Source organism: Amphiprion ocellaris, chromosome 3, assembly GCF_022539595.1.
Source record: "Amphiprion ocellaris isolate individual 3 ecotype Okinawa chromosome 3, ASM2253959v1, whole genome shotgun sequence".
In the NCBI taxonomy this organism is placed as follows: Eukaryota; Metazoa; Chordata; class Actinopteri; family Pomacentridae; genus Amphiprion; species Amphiprion ocellaris.
The window spans coordinates 40023751-40041501 of NC_072768.1; the positions used below are offsets into that span (position 1 = coordinate 40023751).

Genomic DNA, 17751 nt, shown 5'->3' on the forward strand with positions numbered 1-17751 from the left:
TCCACATTTTACTGATAATTCTCACATTATTTTTGACATTTTTCTTTGGAGTTTTTCTGATAGATCTGTTTTTATGTGTTTGTGTGTTTTTTATGTATTTGTGTTTATTTCTATGTATTTGTGTTTTTTTTCTAGATGATGTTTCTAGGGCTGCACAGTGGTGTAGTGGTTAGCACTTTCACCTTGCAGCTAGAAGATCCCTGGTTCACGTCCCGGCTTTCCCGGGATCTTTCTGCATGGAGTTTGCATGTTCTCCCTGTGCATGCGTGGGTTTTCTCCGGGTACTCCGGCTTCCTCCCACAGTCCAAAAATATGCTGAGGTTAATTGATCATTCTAAATTGCCCGTAGGTGTGAATGTGAGAGTGATTGTTTGTCTCTGTATGTAGCCCTGTGACAGACTGGTGACCTGTCTAGGGTGTCCCCTGCCTTCACCTGAGTCAGCTGGGATAGACTCCAGCCCCCCATGACGCTAGTGAGGATTAAGTGGTGTATAGATGATGGATGATGTTTCTATTAATATTTGAGGAACAGATTTCTGATCAATCATAGAACATCAACATATTAAGGATCAATAAAGTTGATCTGATGTTGGAAGTTTATTATCCATCCATCATCCACAAATACAGAAATGTTGTTTTTTCCTCAAAGAGAGTATTGTTCATAATAATAATAATAATAATAATAATAATAATAATAATAATAATAATAATAATAATAATAATAATAATAAGTACTTTAAATTCAGAGCATTTTTAATATTATATTTTTATATTTGTCAGCCAAGGAGTTTTTTTTTAGTAATATTTTTGTATTTTATCTGATAAAACTCTTAGGAATATAATTTTTTTGTCTTTAAAATAATGAAAGTTATGCGTATTATTTTTAAAATTTATTTAAACAAGAAACTCGAGAATTTTTTAAGGGAATGTATATATATATATATATATATATATATATATATATATATATATATATATATATATATATATATATATATATATATATATAAATAAAAATTAGGATTTGATTTTCTTTAATCAGTTAGAAAGGAAACTTGAGACCATATTTATAATTTATTTTAGAATCTACATTTTTTCTTTAAAAACTTACAAAAAATTGTTTTAAAACTGAATTTAACTCAACTGAAAATAGAATTATTTGACTGTAAAAAACAAACAACAAATAAACATTTTTTTTATAAACAGTGAATTGTGTTTTATGACATGTTATTATAAAATTGCATCATTTTAGTGGATCTAAATCATCTGAATTCTCTATATTTCCAGATATTTGAGGTAATTTTACATTTTTTATGGATTATTTTCTGCTTTTTTAACAGATTTTTTAAAACTCATTTCATCGGTGTTCAGTTCACGGTCGGAACTTCTCAGCTCTTCTGAGGAAATTTCTGCAGATTTTCCTGTAAAACACTAAAAACATTTCACACATTTCTGTAGAAGATCTTTGGAGATGTTTCCAGAGGAGCAGGAAGCTCAAGAGCTCCAGTCTGAGAGGACGCCGCCCCCTGCTGGCCTTGAGGAGAACTGCAGCCACACTGGAGGGAAAAATAAAAACCATGTGGACCCTAAAACCCACCGGCAGGTTTTAAAGGACAGATTTTTAAAAATAAATCACAAAAATAGAAAAAAACTGCTGAGTTTCAACTTTCCAACGGTCCTTGAATGCATCATGTGTGACTTTTGAGTTGCATCAGAAGAAATCAGCAAATCTGAGCTTAAAAAGAGAAATATGTGTTTTGGAACTTTTAAACTTTTTTTAAACGATCAAAACTTAATTATGAAAATAATTTTAATATCGTTTGCTTTTACCTTAAAACACTTTTACTTTATCTGACAGTTTTTCTGTAAATATTTTTCCTTCACTCTGGTCCTGTAACCTCAGACCAGTTGACTGATCTGAACTAATCTGGCCTCATTTTGGACAAATGTGGACATGTTAAACTGGTTTGGAGTCATTTCTGATCATTCGGAAGTAATTTAAGATGAATTTTTGTAAAGTTTCACATCATTCTGAGCAAATTTTGGACAAATATTGTCCTAGTTTTGAGTATTTTTTGATCATTTTAAAGCAATTTTGGATGATTTTTTGCAATTCCAAATGAGTTTCACATCACTTTATGCAGTTGTTTTTGTAATTTTAAGCAAATTTTGGACAAATCTGGTAATTTTAAACTGCTTTTGTGAAACTTTTGATAATTTTAAAGTCATTTTGGATTAATTTTTTGTAATTCCAAATGAGTTTCGTGTCATTTTAAACATTTTTCTTTGTCCTTTTTTTTTGTAAAATTTCATGTCATTATATGCATTTTTTTTTGTCATTTTAAACAAATTTTGGACAAATTTTGTCATTGTAAACTAGTTTTGAGTATTTTTTGATCATTTTGAAGCAATTTTGGAAGAATTTTTCCAATTCCAGACACGTTTCACATCAATTTTTGCAATATTTTGGTCATTTTAAACTGGTTTTGGATCATTCTGAAGTAATTTTTGATGAATTTTTGTAAAGTTTCATGTCATTTTAGACAAATTTCACTCATTTTAGATGATCATTTTAGTCATAAAAGCTAAACACTGAGCAATTTCAGGAAAAAGTCACTTTAAACGTCGTTCTTTGATGAATTTCTGTCATTTTAAACAACTTTCACTTCATTTAAGACACATTTTTATGATTTTAAACAAACGTTGAATCATTATGCACAATATTTTGATGTTTGAAGCAAAGTTTGAGTCATTTTCAACAGATTTTCCATCGTTCTCTCTCCTTCTTCATGGTGTTCTGGTTCCTCAGAGCTGCAGGACTTTATTTAAAAATGAACCAACAGTGAAGAAAAACATTTTAGTTACAAAAGAGCAGAGTCACTTTAAATTTCATGCCTGTCATTCAGATTTTTTTGTCATTTTGGTCAAATTGTGGTCATTTAGGACACATATTTAGTCATTTTACACAGATTTCAGGTCATTTTTTTGGACTACTTTTGATATATTTTGGACAAATTTAGGTCATTTAGGGAACCTTTTGAATAAATTTGGACAAACTTTGAGTGATTTACTTCAGGTTTCAAGTCATCTCAGACATACTTTGAGCCCTTTTGGGAACTTTTTGAATAAATTTAGACAAATCCGAGTAACTGTGGACTGATTTTGATTGGTTTACATCCAGTTTCAAGCCATCCGGGACACACTGATACGTTTTTGACCATTTATGGAAAATTCTGAGTCATTCTGGACGTTAAAGGATTCAAAATGTTTAGCAAATAATAAATAACCGAAGAAATGTTTATTTTTCTCTGACAGAAGACATCTCCATCATTCTGTCCTTCTTCATGGTGTTCTGGTTCCTCAGAGCTGCAGGACTTTATTTAAAATGAACCAGAGTGAAGGAAAACATAACAGCAGCTAAAAAAACAAACAAAAACAAAAACAACAACAAACCAAACGTCCAGAAACAAACTGCTGGAGTTCAGAGGAATAAAACTTTAGAAAACCAGCTGGAGTGTGGTTGAATCTGAGCAACAAACGACCTTCAGACATGTGCAAAGAGTTTCTAAACGTCCTTCAGCTCAGGAAACAAACAAACAAACAAACAAACAAACAACAGGAAGTTCAGTGAGGAGATAAAAAACGATCAGTTCAGCCTGTTTGGTCCTCAAGTCCTGATTGTTAAATGTAGAAAACATTCAGAATAAAACAAGTTTTCTGGGATCCGTTGATTAGAAACAGTCGCTCAATAATCAGAAACGGTTCAGTCGACTTTCTGCAGGTCTGAGGCCGAGAATAAAGGCAAAATATTTCAGGATTAACTGTTATGAGAAGAGAGGCACAAAATTTTTAGAATAAACTGTAAAATTTGGAATATTAAACTGCAATATTTTACTAGAATTAAACTGCAGGATGCAATAATTATAATAAAAAAAGCACAATTTTCAAGAAATATTCTGCAAAATTTTGAGAAATAATCTGAGAATGACGTTGTTATATTTTAAGAAAATAATTACAATATTTTCCACATTTTAAGGGAAATCATTTTAAGACATATTAAGTTGCAATATTTTAAAAATGAAATGAAAATATTTTAAAAAACTATTGTTTAATATTCTGACAATTAGGTTGTCATTTTCAGATAATTAATGTGAAATATCTCAATAACATTTTTAGAATAAACTTTCAAATTTGGAATATTAAACTGCAATATTTTGTTAGAATTAAATTGTATGATGCAATAATTTTATAATAACAAAGCACAATTTTCAAGCAATATCCTGGAATATTTTGAGAAATAATCTGAGAATGATGTCGTTATATTTTAAGAAAATTATCACATTTTCAGAATTATGAGGGAAATAATTTTAAGAATTATTAAGTTGTAATATTTTAAAAATGGAATGTAAATATTTTAATCAATTAATGTTTAATATTCTGATAATTATTGTTGTATTTTAGATAATTAATGTGAAATATTCTGAAATATTTTTAGAATTAAACTGTATAATTTGTTATGTTTTTAAATAATGGTAGAAATGAGCTGTAATATTTTCAGAACAAATAACCAGAATTTAATAATGTGATCTTTATATTACCATATTTTTGGAATATATTTAGAATATTTTTAGAATTAAAAAAGATGCAATTTTCAGAAAAATATGTTGTAATATTTCTAGATTTTAACTAGTAATATTCTGAGAATGCAGCCACAATATTTTTAGAAGTAAAAATCAAAACATTTTGAAATTTAAATCATAATAACGTGAGAAAAGAGGCATAATATTTTTAGAATTTTAAAAATAATTTAAAGAAATATGCTGAGAAATATTTTGAAACTGATAAGATAACGATAATAAAATAAAATAAATAAAAAGAAGAAATATTTTGTGATAGTTTGGGATTTAAGTTGTAATTGTGGAAGTTTTTTTTTAAATGAGATATTTCCAGAAACATGTCGGAACATTTAGAGAATAAATTTGAAATAGTTTTAAAAAGACAGAACATTTGTGGAAAAAAACAGAATTTCTCTGAGGAAAACTAAAATAATTCTCTGAATAAAGTCGATAATTTGATAATAAATCTGTGATTTTTGAAGATGTTTAACCGATTTCTTGAAATATTTCAGGACTTTGAACCTGGAAGAAGCAGCTCCTCTGAAGTAGCAACTTTTAAAACGGATTCTTCAGAAACATCTGAACATTTTCTGACGTTCTTCCTGAAATATTTTGCCTTTTTCTGGACTTCCTGTCCTCCTGGTGGACTTTAAGACGTTCTTCAGCCTCTGGAGACAAACGGAGGAACTGAAGAGCTGCTTCCAGATCTCTGGTCCAGGTCTCTGGTCTCTGATCCAGGTCTCTGGTCCAGGTCTACCAGAGCCAGCTGTCCAGATCTCTGTGGTCCAGGTCTCTGGTCTCTGATCCAGGTCTCTGGTCCAGGTCTCTGATCCAGGTCTCTGGTCTCTGGTCCAGGTCTACCAGAGCCAGCTGTCCAGATCTCTGGTCCAGGTCTCTGATCCAGGTCTCTACAGGTCTACCAGAGCCAGCTGTCCAGATCTCTGTGGTCCAGGTCTCTGGTCCAGGTCTCTGGTCTCTGGTCCAGGTCTCTGGTCTCTGGTCTCTGATCCAGGTCTCTACAGGTCTACCAGAGCCAGCTGTCCAGATCTCTGTGGTCCAGGTCTCTGGTCCAGGTCTCTGGTCCAGGTCTCTGGTCTCTGGTCCAGGTCTCTACAGGTCTACCAGAGCCAGCTGTCCAGGTGCTGGATGCAGTAGCAGGCCTGGTCCAGGATGGAGTCCAGGTCTCCGTAGGTCTGGTCCCTCCATCCGGCCCCCAGCCTCTCGTTGTTGAGGACCTGGAGGCGGGGCGTCCCGTCCCGGAGGACCTGGTACAGGCAGGGCCAGCGGCTCTGGATCCGGAGCCGGGTCCGGCGGTCCAGCGTGATGCCGCGGACGATCTTCTTGGCCCGGAGCTCCCGGAGCGCCGGCAGCCGGAGGCGGGAGAAGACCAGACCCCGGCTGGGGGACACGTCCAGGAACTCCAGGGACGAGGACTCCAGGCTGTAGGACGTCCCCAGGTTCCTCAGGGGGACCAGGATGTGCAGCGTCAGGGACCGCAGGTTGGGCAGCGCCGAGGTCAGCGTCTGCAGCGTTGCCGGGGCGACGCCCTTAAACACCCAGAAGTACTTGAGCTCCAGAACCCGGAGCTGCTGGAAGCGGCTCAACAGCGCCACCGACGGGTCGGACCAGTCGAAGTGTACCCGCATCTTAGAGATCCGGGGACAGCTCTGGGTCAGCTTAGAGAGCAGGTCCTGGAAGCTGGTCACCTGCAGAACCAGAACCACAGTTAGAACCACAGAACCAGTTAGAACCAGAACCAGTTAGAACCAGAACAACAACCACAGTTAGAACCACAGAACCAGTTAGAACCAGAACCAGAACCAGTTAGAACCAGAACCAGTTAGAACCAGAACCAGAAAGAACCAGAACCAGAACCACAGTTAGAACCAGAACCAGTTAGAACCAGAACCACAACCACAGTTAGAACCAGAACCAGTTAGAACCAGAACCACAGTTAGAACCAGAACCAGAACCAGTTAGAACCAGAACCACAGTTAGAACCAGAACCAGTTAGAACCAGAACCAGAAAGAACCAGAACCACAGTTAGAATCAGAACCAGTTAGAACCAGAACCAGTTAGAACCAGAACCAGAAATAACCAGAACCACAGTTAGAACCAGAACCAGTTAGAACCAGAACCAGAAAGAACCAGAACCACAGTTAGAACCAGAACCAGTTAGAACCAGAACCACAACCACAGTTAGAACCAGAACCAGTTAGAACCAGAACCAGAGTTAGAATCAGAACCAGTTAGAACCAGAACCACAGTTAGAACCAGAACCAGTTAGAATCAGAACCACAACCACAGTTAGAACCAGAACCACAGTTAGAACCAGAACCAGAACCACAGTTAGAACCACAACCAGTTAGAACCAGAACCACAGTTAGAACCAGAACCAGTTAGAACCAGAACCACAACCACAGTTAGAACCAGAACCAGTTAGAACCAGAACCACAGTTAGAACTAGAACCAGTTAGAACCAGAACCACAACCACAGTTAGAACCAGAACCAGTTAGAACCAGAACCACAGTTAGAACCAGAACCAGAAAGAACCAGAACCAGAGTTAGAACCAGAACCAGTTAGAACCAGAACAACAACCACAGTTAGAACCAGAACCAGTTAGAACCAGAACCACAGTTAGAACCAGAACCACAGTTAGAACCAGAACCAGTTAGAACCAGAACCACAACCACAGTTAGAACCAGAACCAGTTAGAACCAGAACCAGTTAGAACCAGAACCACAGTTAGAACCAGAACCAGAAAGAACCAGAACCAGAACCAGAGTTAGAACCAGAACCAGTTAGAACCAGAACAACAACCACAGTTAGAACCAGAACCAGTTAGAACCAGAACCACAGTTAGAACCAGAACCAGTTAGAACCAGAACCACAGTTAGAACCAGAACCAGTTAGAACCAGAACCACAGCAGCTCCAACTGGAGCTCCGTCCCACCAGGAGAAAGAACTCACTTTTTCTCATTCTATGTCTCGTTTGTCTTCTTTTATCTTTTCTTCTTTTTGAGTCTCATTTTCTCACTCTGCTTCATGTCGTTGTTTCGGCTCAACATGTGTTCAGTTTTCATCATTTTTTTGTGTTTTGGGTCATTATTTGTCCAGTTTTTTTCATTCTGTGTCTAGGAATTCAAGAGTTTATTCTCATTGTTTGCCTGCCAGAATGATGGCATTTCTGAGGACCTAAACATCCTGAAAAACTCATGAAACTTTGCACACAAACCACAAGTGGTGGAAATTCTGTATTTTATGGGAACTGCATGTGTGTTTGACAAAACGGCTCCATAGCGCCCCCTGCAAAATTCGTAACATCTGCTAGAGACAGCACGTTTCACCTACATCCATGATATTTGGTCCACATATGCAGCACGTCAGGATGAACAAAAAGCCTGTTGAACCCATTCGCTGAACCCAACAGGAAGTCCGACGTTTTGAATTAAATGTCAGATTTTGGGTGTTTTTGGTCATTTTCAGTGGTAAATTCCTCACAGGGGGTAACTCAAAAACACTTCAAGTTTGGCCAGTATATACAGCACGCCTTCAGGATGAAAACCTGTCAAAACATCCACTAAAGTCAGAGGGCGTGGCCACGGCCGCCTCCTGGACTTTCAGCTTGGCCATGAAACAGGAAGTGCTGTGTAAATCCCCTCTACTTGCTCCAATCTGCCTCAAAGTTTACACGTTTAACCACCATCCTGCCCTGATCACATCCATATGCCGATATTCACTCACAGTGATAGCGCCACCTGCTGGAGAGGAAATTACATGTTTTACACTTTGATGTACTATTGTTAGCCAGCTGCCCGTATTCATGTCCATGACTCTTTCATCCTCTTTACGTTGGCTGCAATGTATTTTGTCCTCCTTTGAAGACACCAGTCTCAGTGTTGGTATTTTCCTTAGACTCGTCTGTGTCACTTTACCTCCTTATAAAGCCGCTGTAACTCTGAAAAATGCTCTTTTAGCATGTAAGATTTCTAGAAACTTTGTGACATAATCCCTGAAATTGGTCAGCTACGTGTCAACACCTTCACTTTTGTGTAACACCTGGAGGTGTGCGAGGACCTGATCAACGCTGCCTGCAGCTTTGTCTGTTTTTTATAGTCTGTTTGGTTTTTTTCTTGTTTCGTTCTACTCTTTATTATTTTGTGTCATGTGTTTCTTATTTTGTTTCTGTTTTTTCTTGTCTTGTACTTAACTTTCTTCATTCTGAGTCATATTTTCTGTTTTGGGTCGCTTTATGTCTAATTTTTTCCTCAATTTACGTCTATTTTTTTGGCTTTGTGTTATTTTACATCTAGTGTTTCCTCATTTTGTCTCATTTTTTGTCCTTTTTGGTTTTGGGTCATTGTATGTCTGCTTATTTTATAGCCTGTTTTCCTATTTTGTTTCTTTTCTTCTTGTTTTGCATCTACTTTTCCTCATTTTGTGTCTATTTTTTTATTATTTGTGTCATATTTTTTGTTTTGGGTCACTTCATGTCTAAGACGAGACTTTTCCAATTTCAGCATCTCCAAAGAGAAGATTTGATGCTTTTCTTGTCATGTTTCATTTCAAACTGAATATTTGGGGTTCAGCAGCAGCTGTGTGGAACCAGAACTAGATCCAGAACCAGAAGCAGAACTAGATCCAGAACCAGAAGCAGAGGTGTCACCTGGTCCATCTTGGTGCTGCTGTCCTGGTGGGAGCTGGAGCTGGAGTGGACTCGGAGGTCCAGCGGCTCCAGCAGGGTGAAGGTCCAGTTGAGGTCCAGCTGGCTGAGGTCCCTGCAGTGCACGTTGTCCAGCAGGTGGCGCAGCAGCCGGGCCCAGTCGTTGCTGCGGTCGCCCAGGTCGAAGCTGGCCTTCAGCGTCAGCAGGCTGGCCCTCCTGGAGATCAGGTGGTGGGTGTAGTGGTGGACCCAGGCCTTCCAGCGCTCGAACTCCCGGTTGGACACCAGCAGCCCCTCCTGGCCCAGGTGGAAGACGCCGCGGCGGGAATAGTCGGCGACCCGCCACAGCTTCCAGGACCGGACCAGGCGGCTCCAGCTCAGGCAGACCAGAGCGCAGCTGCACTTGTCCACCTCGCCCAGGAAGGACAGGACGTGGAGACGGCACTCCACCGGCAGCAGGTCGAACGGGAACACGTCGTCCGACGCCTTCCGCCGGCTGCCCACTGGAACCAGCGGCCGTTTCCGTGGAGACATGACGATGGAGCAGGAAGTGATGCCAGAGGTACTCGGAGGTCATCGGAGGTCAGAATGTCTGGAGAACGACTTCATGGTCCGGCTGAGACGGAAACATCTCTGGAACGTTTACAGAACAACAAATAAACCAATCGATTAGTCAGCAGCTCTCCTGATAATCAATGAATCTGATCAATTTATTCATAAAAACACTCTAAATCCTCTGACTGCAGCTTCTTACATGTGAATATTTTATGGTTTCTTTCTATTTTCTCTCATATTTACAAAACAGAAAGATTCATTGCAATTAATTATTGTTTTTAGTCATTTTATCAATTAATTGATCAATAAAACAACTAAAAACTTGCAAAAAGTAAAAAAAAAATTCAGTTTGAAATGGAACAAGAAAAACAGCAAATCTACTCTTCTGAGTCGCTGAAATTAGAACATCTTTGCCTTTTTTCTCAACTAGTTGTCAGAACATCATCTACCAGATTGATTTACAGAAATCTATCAACCATTAATCGATAAGTTCCCAACTCTTCGTGTTTTTAATGACCAATTAAGTCTCCTATTAGTAGTTTGGAGTCTTTTCCAGTCAGTTTTGTGTCTCTGTCTGGTCAGTTTGAGTCTCTAAATGCTCTCTCAGGTCAACTTATGGAGTGTTTTCGTGATCATTGTGTCATTTTGTGCTCATTCTGAGTCTTTATGTATTTTATGTATTGTTTCACATCTCCCGGTGATCAGTTTCGCTCTAAGTATAATTGTTTTGTGTTGTTTTGAATCATTTTGTGTCTCTTTGTGGTAATTTATGCCTCTTTCTGACAGCTTTAAATTATTTTATGGTCATTTTGTGTGTCTTTGTGGATGTTTTGTGTCTCTATCTGGCAGTTTTGTGTGTTTTTGTGATCATTCCGAGTGTCTTTGTTGTCATTTCGGGTCACTTCATGTTTTCCCCTTTAAATTCCTGAATGGAAACGTGCTTCAGTAGTTTTAAATTAACAGCAGGACGGTTTCCTGAAGTGTGAATGTAACTTTATCAGCAGTTCACCGGAGAACACAGAACTGTAATGTGATCTTTGTGTTCATCCAGGAGCTAAATTACACTTTCATGTGATGAAGCTCCGTTATTCGGCTCCTGTCAGGCTAACAGAATTTACACTTCTGCACATTAACCCAACACTGCTGGTTTCGTGGTTGCTTTGTGTCATTTTAAAGACAAAAACTGAGTCTTTACCTCGATGTGGAGCTTCTTCCTGCCGTCGGTTAGCGGCTAATCTGCTAGCAGCTAACAGACAAACACAAGACTTTAAATCAACGGCAGCGATAAATCACCGATTTTATCAAAGCAGCTTCATGTCCGAAAGTTCAAGCGTCCGAAAACCAAAAATTGAACTTTAAAAAAAAGTAAAAGAAGCAGAAGAGAGCCGAGGAAACGGGCCGGCTAGCTAGCGGCTAACAGCTGTTATTGTTTTTGTTGTGGCTCGCCGTTGATGGCGTCATCAACACGCGTCCGGCTGCACGTTTTAAACTCCGGAGCGGCACCGGCGGGTGGAGCTTCATGAATAGTGTGAATGATCAACTCACACTAAAAGACGATAAGAAGCTGATAAACAGTGTTTTAATTAATTATTTAAAGATTTAAAGCGTGTTTTGGTGAGAACAAGCGCCTCCTGGTGGACCAAAGAACAATAATTTAATAATTTAAATTTTTCACGAATTTATTTTAATGAAATCCGCGTGACACTGGTCTGAGCAGAGATGTTTTTTATTGCGTTATTTTTGTAAATTTTATTTTATTTTTTGTTTTATTTTACTTCATTTTATTTTATTTCATTTCAGTTCATTTAATTTCATTTCATTTCATTTCAGTTCATTTTATTTTATTTTATTTTACTTTATTTTATCTTACTTTATTTTATTTTATATTATTTTTTCATTTTATTTTACTTTATTGTATTTTACTTTATTTTATTTTATTCTATTTTATTGTAAAGGGATTATCTGATTACAAGAGTCTGATTTCGGACTAATATTTGACCTGTCATCTCAACTGGCCTCCTCTTAAAACTGCTGTTTTTAAAAGAATTAAATAAAATAAAAACTAAAAAAAATTTTAATTTAATTTAGAATAGAATAGAATAGAATAGAATTTATTGTCATTATACAGTGTATTACGAGATTGCAGAGCTTCTCCTTTTCAGTGCAAGGAAATCTTAAAGATAGTGCAAGCAGTCTATTTACATATATACAGTATAAATAACAGGGTGAATATAAATAGCAGTGAATGAGACAGTGGTGTATATTGCACTGATGCATGTTGTTGGCTTTGTGTGAGACCTGTGAGAGTTCAGGGTGGTGATGGCTCTCAGAAAGAAACTGTTTTTAAGTCTGTTTGTCCTCGCTTTAATGCTTCTGTAGCGCCTTCCAGAGGGCAACAGATCAAAAAGCTGAGAACCGGGATGTGAACTGTCCTTGATGATGTTCTGAGCTCTGCTGAGGCACCAGGTGGAGTAGATGTCCATGAGGGAGGAGAGAGGACAGCCAACGATCCTCTGAAGCCTCATTCTGTCTGCCTCAGTGCAGCTCCTGTACCAGGTGGAAACACAGAACGTCAGCAGGTTCTCTATGGATGAGCTGTAGAAGGTCAGCAACAGCTTCCTGTACCAGGTGGAAACACAGAACGTCAGCAGGTTCTCTATGGATGAGCTGTAGAAGGTCAGCAGCAGCTTCCTGTACCAGGTGGAAACACAGAACGTCAGCAGGTTCTCTATGGATGAGCTGTAGAAGGTCAGCAGCAGCTTCCTGTCCAAGCTGTTTTTTCTGAGGACTCTCAGGAAGTGTAGCGGCTGTTGAGCCTTCTTTATGACAGCCGTGATGTTGTCTGTCCAGGAGAGGTCATCGGAGATCTGGACTCCCAGGAACCTGAATGTGTGGACTCTCTCCACACACTCACCATTGATGTAGAGGGGGGGCGGGTCAGTTCTGTTCCGCCTGAAGTCCATGATGATCTCCTTTGTCTTTGAGGTGTTTAGTGTCAGGTTGTTTCCTGAACACCAGGTTGTGAGTTTCTGGACCTCCTCTCTGTAGGCTGTCTCGTCACCTTTGGAGATCAGACCGACCACTGTGGTGTCGTCAGCAGATTTGATGCTGATGTTGTTTCTGTGGGTCGATCTGCAGTCATATAGAGGCAGTACAGAGTTAGGGTTAGGGCTGTTAAATTTAATTTGGTAAATAAAATATTACACAGCGAAACCTGTTTTTCATCAGTTTACAGGATAAAATCAAGTTTAACCTGAACGCAGACACAGATTAAATAAATATATCTAATATATTTTGTTTCTTTTTTCAGTGAGGACTGGGGACTAAATTCATATTTAGAACAACAGTGACATGAACTAGACTTGGGATGATTAAATAATATTAAAATACAAAGACAGAAAAATAATCATTAAAATTTTAAATTTAGAAAATAATGATGTATTTATTCCAAGAGAAAAACAAAGTTACACCACTGTAAAGGTTTTCATGAATTCAGTTAAATAATGTGATTTTTAAGACTTCTTCATTAATATTCTGCAGATTTAGAATTTATGAATATAAAAAGCATTTGAACTCACTATGCAGAGAGTTTATATCAAGCTTTGTGATTTATTTATCTTTCAATATATATTTTATTTTATTAAAATCCACCTAACTGATTTATTTGATTGTGTTTTATTCAGTCATTGTTTGTTTGAATCTGTTGGTTCTTTTGTGGTTTTAGGATGAATTTTCACCAGCAGATGTCACTGCAGACGTAACAAAAACTCTGGACTTGAACCTGAGCTGACACCTTCTCATAATAATTATATTATATTATATTATATTATATTATATTATATTATATTATATTATATTATATTATATTATATTATATTATATTATATTTATTATATTATATTATATTATATTATATTATATTATATTATATTATATTATATTATATTATAATTTATTATATTATATTATATTATATTATATTTTGTTATATTATGTTAGATTATTTTATGTTATATTTTATTATAATATACTATATTATGTCATATTATATTATTTTGCATTATATTACATTATATTATATTATAATTTATTATATTATGTTATATTATATTATATTATATGAAATTATTTTATTTTAAATTGTATTATAATATATTATATTATATTATATTATATTATATTATATTATATTATATTATATTATATTATATTATATTATATTATATTTTCTTTATTTACAGGATGTCAGCTGGTTAAACCTGAACACCACAGTGTAAATAAAACAACAAATACATTTAACTTAGCTAATTTATTAAAGTTGTTTTCTTCTCTGGGACTTTATTCAGAAACTTCTTTAGACTAAACATTTATTATTTATATTTAAAACAACAGAGAGATGAACTATAAACAAAACAACAAAATACATGTGAAAAAAACGACATTCAAGAATAAATAATTTAATTATGTAAAGAAAAAATTACAGAAAAGAGAGTGAAGGTTAAAAGTTTAAATGAGTTTAACTCAATAAATCCTCCTTGAAATGATTTTTATCTGATGAAAGTGTTTAGTTTCATGTTGAGCTTCTGTTTGTGGGAAAGAGGAAAATAATCTGAAGGTTTAAACTCTGATTTTAACCTTTTTTTTGGCTACGTGACTTGTGGTCATGTCTCTTTTTGGAGTTCTTTTGTGTCCTTGTGATCATTGTGTGTCTTTTAATGGCCATTTTGTACATTTTTGTGGTTGTTTTAAGTCTGTCAACATTTATGTTTCTTCCCGGTTGTTTCGTGTCTCTTTGCAGCCATTTTTTTCCGTCTACTTGTGATTGTTTTGTGTGTTTTTGTGACCATTTGGAGTGTCTTTGTGGTCATGTTGTCTCTTTTCAGTAGGTTTTGTCTCTCTTTGTGGTCATTTTATGTGTCATTAAGGTCAATTGTTGCGTCTTTTTGGTCATTTGGATTCTTTCTGGTTGTCTTTTTTGTCTTTGTGGTCCTTTTGTGCATATTCCTGGTTGTTTTATGTCTCTTTGTGGCCATTTTTCCATCTACTTATGATTATTTTGTGTCGCTTTGTGGTCATTTTGACTCTTTTGTATTTTTTTGTCTCCTTATGGTCATTTTGTGTGTCATTAAGGTCATTTTCTCCATTTGTTGGTGGTTGTTTTAAGTCTGTCAACATTTATGACTCTTCTTCGTTGTTTTGTGTCTCTTTGTGGTCATTTTGTGTATAACTGTGGTCCACTGTTGCATCCTTTTGGTCATTTATGTCTCTTTCTGGTTGTTTTAAGTTGTCCTCTCATTATGTTAAGTCTACTTATGGTTGTTTTGTGCCTCTTTGTGATCATTTTGACTCTTTCTGGTTGTGGGTTTTCTCTTTGTGGTCCTTTTGTGCGTCTTCCTGGTTGTTTTGTGTCTCTTTGCAGCCATTTTTTTCATGTACTTGTAGTTGTTTTGTGTGTCTTTGTGGTCATGTTGTCTCTTTTTAGTATGTTTTGTGTCTCTTTGTGGTCATTTTGTGTATAATTCTGCTCAATTGTTGCGTCTTTTTGGTCAATTTGATTCTGTCTGGTAGTTTTAAGTTAAGTCTACTTATGGTTTTTGTGTGTTTTTGTGGTCATTTGGACTCTTTCTGTTTGTGTTTTTTCTCTTTGTCGTCATTTTGTATAAGTAAGGTCCTATTGTGCATGTTTGTAGTTCTCATTCTGGTTGTTTTGTGTGTTTTTTAAATCATTATGTGTCTTTTTGTGGCCATTTTGTGGATTTTTGTGAGTGTTTTGAGTCTCTTTGTGGCTATATTGTCTACTCATGGTGGCTCTTTGTGTTTTTTGCGGTCATTTTGCGTCTGTTTAGTCGCTTTCTAATCAACTTTCAGACCACTAACTGTCTCTTTAACTCCTCTATGGTTCTTCTCTCTGGACTCTCAGTGTTTTTCCATCAGGATGAAGCAGGTCGGGGTGATATCGGGATTCCGGTGTTTGTCCGACGGTCTCTGAAGGCACCGCGGGGTTTGTTGTGGTCCTGCGGGGCTGTGTCCCCCGCCAGCCAATCAGAGAGCAGGACGGGACAGCAGGCGTGTCATGTGACCACAGCCTCGGCTCCGCCCCCTCCACTGAAAGTCCGACGGTCTCTCCGGTTTGGTTCATTCCCGCTGATCCGGTGATAACGGTCCCTAACGGTCCACTCTGCTGCCGCTGATCCGGTGATAACGGTCCCTAACGGTCCACTCTGCTGCCGCTTATCCGGTGATAACGGTCCCTAACGGTCCCTGCTGCTGCTGCTCCGTTAACGGTTCCTAACGGTCGGCTCCGTTCCTACGGTTCCAACCATGAAGACTAAGTTCATTAACGGCGTCTCCTCGTCGCCCTCCCTGTCTCTGGGGCTCCTGGTGACCCAGAACGCCCTCCAGGTGCAGCCCGACGCCCAGCGGGACTCCAAGGAGCCGCTGCGGGCCGAGCAGAGCCCGGACCCGGACACCCGGCGGAGGGCGTTCCGGTGGTGCCGGGAGTTCCTGCACGGAGCCTGGAAGAGCGTGACGGAGGAGGAGTTCAGCATCTCCATCATCAGGTAGAAACACCTGGTTACCTGGGTAACTGAGCCGATGACGTCACCAGGTGTTCTGATCAGACAGGTGTCAGGTGTTTTTAGCTGCAGGTGACAAACGAAATAAAAATTACTACACTGTAAAAAAATATTTAAAAATATGCTAACTTTTGTCATAAATAAATGCAGATTTTTTTGTTTTTCACAATATATAAAATATAGATTTTAAAAAGTAAACAAAGTAAACAGATGAAATTGTAAAGTAAAATATTTAACAAAATTGTAAATTAAAAATATTTTCTTAAAAAACTCATGAAATTACAAACTAAAAATATTTAATCAAATTCTAAAATAAGAATATAAAAAAGTAAACATATTATATATATATATATATATATATATATATATATATATATATATATATATATATATATACACAACAAATGAAAACACGTTAAATTTTATGCTAAAAATAGTTTGTGAAATGCGAAACTAACAATATTTACTGGAATTGTAAACAAAAAAAGAGGAAAAAAGAAAAAATGAAACAGTAAACTCACAAATACAGTCTTAAAAACAAAGGAATGTGTAAACTAAAATTATTTTTAAAAATGAAATTAGAAACTAAAAATATTTTTAAAAACTAATGAAAATGTGAAATGAAAATTTTTTCAAAATAAATGGTAAACTAAGACGTGATGACCTGAACTGGTTCTGATGATTAACAGTAATTTATAGACGTTCAGCAGGAAATAAGAAAAAGAAGACAGAAGTAAAAAGATGCTGAAATAATATTTATTTTAAAGACGAGTCTCTGACTGGAGGGATATTAATTTAATAAAATCCAGTTTTTAATGAAATGTTTAAATGATGGAAGATTAGAAGCTGCTGATGCTTCAGAGTTTAAATAAAGTTTTACCAGTCAGTGTGATTCGTTTACAGTTTAAAGTTTTATGTTGTCCGTCCATCCAGAGGAGGCCTCAGCAACAAGCTGTTCCTCTGCAGCCTCCCAGACGGACGAGCTTCGGTCGGAGACGAACCCAGAAACGTCCTGCTGAGACTCTACGGAGCCATTTTACAGGTGAGCAGCTCCTCACACCTGGACCCAACCAGGAAGTAGCCAGAGAAACTAGATCCTCGTCAGGTCGTTATTGGGGTTTAATCAGAGCTGAAGCACCGGAAACATCAGACAGTAGAAAGCCTCCAGTTTAACACTTTTTCATCGACTTTTTCAGAACTTCATCAGTCCAGCAGATAGAATCATGACATTTAGGAGGACAAACACATCTGAGTTCTGGTAAAAACTGTAACTAAAAAAGCTGGAAAATCACCACAAAATTATCACAAAAAGACACAAAATCACCCCAAAAAGAACAAA

The 17751-nt window shown here is 37.1% G+C and overlaps 2 protein-coding genes across 3 annotated transcripts in view; one reads left to right on the forward strand and one right to left on the reverse strand.

Moving 5' to 3' along the window:
- Nucleotides 1-4627: 4627 nt before the first annotated feature.
- On the reverse strand, nucleotides 4628-11628 carry si:dkey-12e7.1 (uncharacterized protein LOC557553 homolog). 2 transcript variants are annotated; one of them, XR_008601239.1, is made up of 4 exons: nucleotides 11033-11628; nucleotides 9286-9915; nucleotides 5677-6322; nucleotides 4628-5588 (listed from the first exon to the last, which is right to left on the reverse strand). XR_008601239.1 is itself a non-coding variant. In XM_023269270.3 (3 exons), the coding sequence occupies exons 2-3, from the start codon at nucleotides 9814-9816 to the stop codon at nucleotides 5735-5737; spliced, it is 1119 nt and encodes a 372-aa protein (XP_023125038.1). In that variant the 5' UTR covers nucleotides 9817-9915; nucleotides 11033-11628; the 3' UTR covers nucleotides 4628-5734. The 2 variants fall into 2 exon arrangements, 1 of the variants encoding a protein (XP_023125038.1); XM_023269270.3 differs by having other exon boundaries at nucleotides 4628-6322.
- A 4530-nt stretch (nucleotides 11629-16158) lies between these two features.
- chka (choline kinase alpha) overlaps nucleotides 16159-17751 on the forward strand; it is a 31060-nt gene continuing 29467 nt past the window's right edge. Inside the window, exons 1-2 of the mRNA XM_023270925.3 lie at nucleotides 16159-16397; nucleotides 17346-17454. Coding sequence (XP_023126693.1) covers nucleotides 16159-16397; nucleotides 17346-17454 — 348 coding nt within the window. The remainder of the gene's footprint in view (nucleotides 16398-17345; nucleotides 17455-17751) is intronic.

What these genes read in the sequence shown, in the direction of transcription:
- si:dkey-12e7.1 (XM_023269270.3), bottom strand. Translation starts at nt 9,816, where the DNA reads ATGTCTCCACGGAAACGGCCGCTGGTTCCAGTGGGCAGCCGGCGGAAG. An exon ending in GCAGCACCAAGATGGACCAG is followed by an intron (nt 6,323 to 9,285) that starts GTGACACCTCTG and finishes CTGGTTCTGCAG; the next exon opens with GTGACCAGCTTCCAGGACCT.